This window comes from Eimeria mitis, genomic scaffold (assembly GCF_000499745.2).
Source record: "Eimeria mitis Houghton genomic scaffold, Emh_scaff10152, whole genome shotgun sequence".
Lineage (NCBI taxonomy): Eukaryota > Apicomplexa > Conoidasida > Eucoccidiorida > Eimeriidae > Eimeria > Eimeria mitis.
In genome coordinates this window covers 292-989 of record NW_013567095.1, presented here as the reverse complement: position 1 = coordinate 989, position 698 = coordinate 292, and the positions used below count along the sequence as shown (strand labels likewise).

General features: G+C 52.3%; 1 protein-coding gene across 1 annotated transcript; it reads left to right on the top strand.

The window, feature by feature from the left end:
- Positions 1 to 102: 102 nt before the first annotated feature.
- EMH_0098860 (uncharacterized protein) lies at positions 103 to 549 on the top strand (the record flags this gene model as incomplete). The annotated part of the gene is made up of 1 exon (XM_013494042.1): positions 103 to 549. One exon carries the CDS (start codon positions 103 to 105, stop codon positions 547 to 549), a length of 447 nt encoding a protein of 148 aa, XP_013349496.1.
- Positions 550 to 698: the final 149 nt, after the last annotated feature.

The window sequence follows — 698 nt, the reverse complement described above, 5'->3', positions numbered from 1 at the left end:
TCCTCTGGAAGGAGGGGGACACTCACCCCACAGTCAGCCCCGGGGATCGGGCGATCCCACCTGCTGCTGCAGCAGCAGCAGCAGCAGCAGCAGCAGCAGCAAATGCTGCAGCGTATCGCGTGGCTGCGTGCAGTGGTAGCAGACTTGGGGTGTCTCCGTCGCCTTGCGGAGACACTTGGTGTCTCTGACGAGGAGACAGGTGAAGGAGCAGCAGCAGCAGCTGCTGCTGCTGCTGCTGCTGCTGCTCCTGCTGCTCCTGCTGCTGCTGCTGCTGCTTCTGGCGGCTCGCTTGGCTTTGCTTGCATGCATGCAGCCTTTAAACGCATGCTAGAGGCCTCAACTGCTGCAGCAGCAGCAGCACGTGCTGCAGCAGCAACAGGTGCTGCTGCAGCAGATCATCATACACCCCAAAAGGAGACACTGCAGCAGCAGCAGCAGCAGCAGCAGCTGCAGCAGCAGCTGCAGCAGCAGCTTGCGGTGTCTCCTGCTGCGGGTCCTGCTGCTGAGGTGATTCGTGCTGCAGCTAAAATATTTTTATCGAATCAATAAAGACAATATAAATAAATAATAAATTAAATAAAATTAAATAAAATAAAATAAAATAAAATAAAATAAAATAAAATAAAATATACAACTGCTGCACATAGACAGACACCTTGGGGTGTATAGGCAGCTCTCAGGTGTCTCCGATCTCAAAA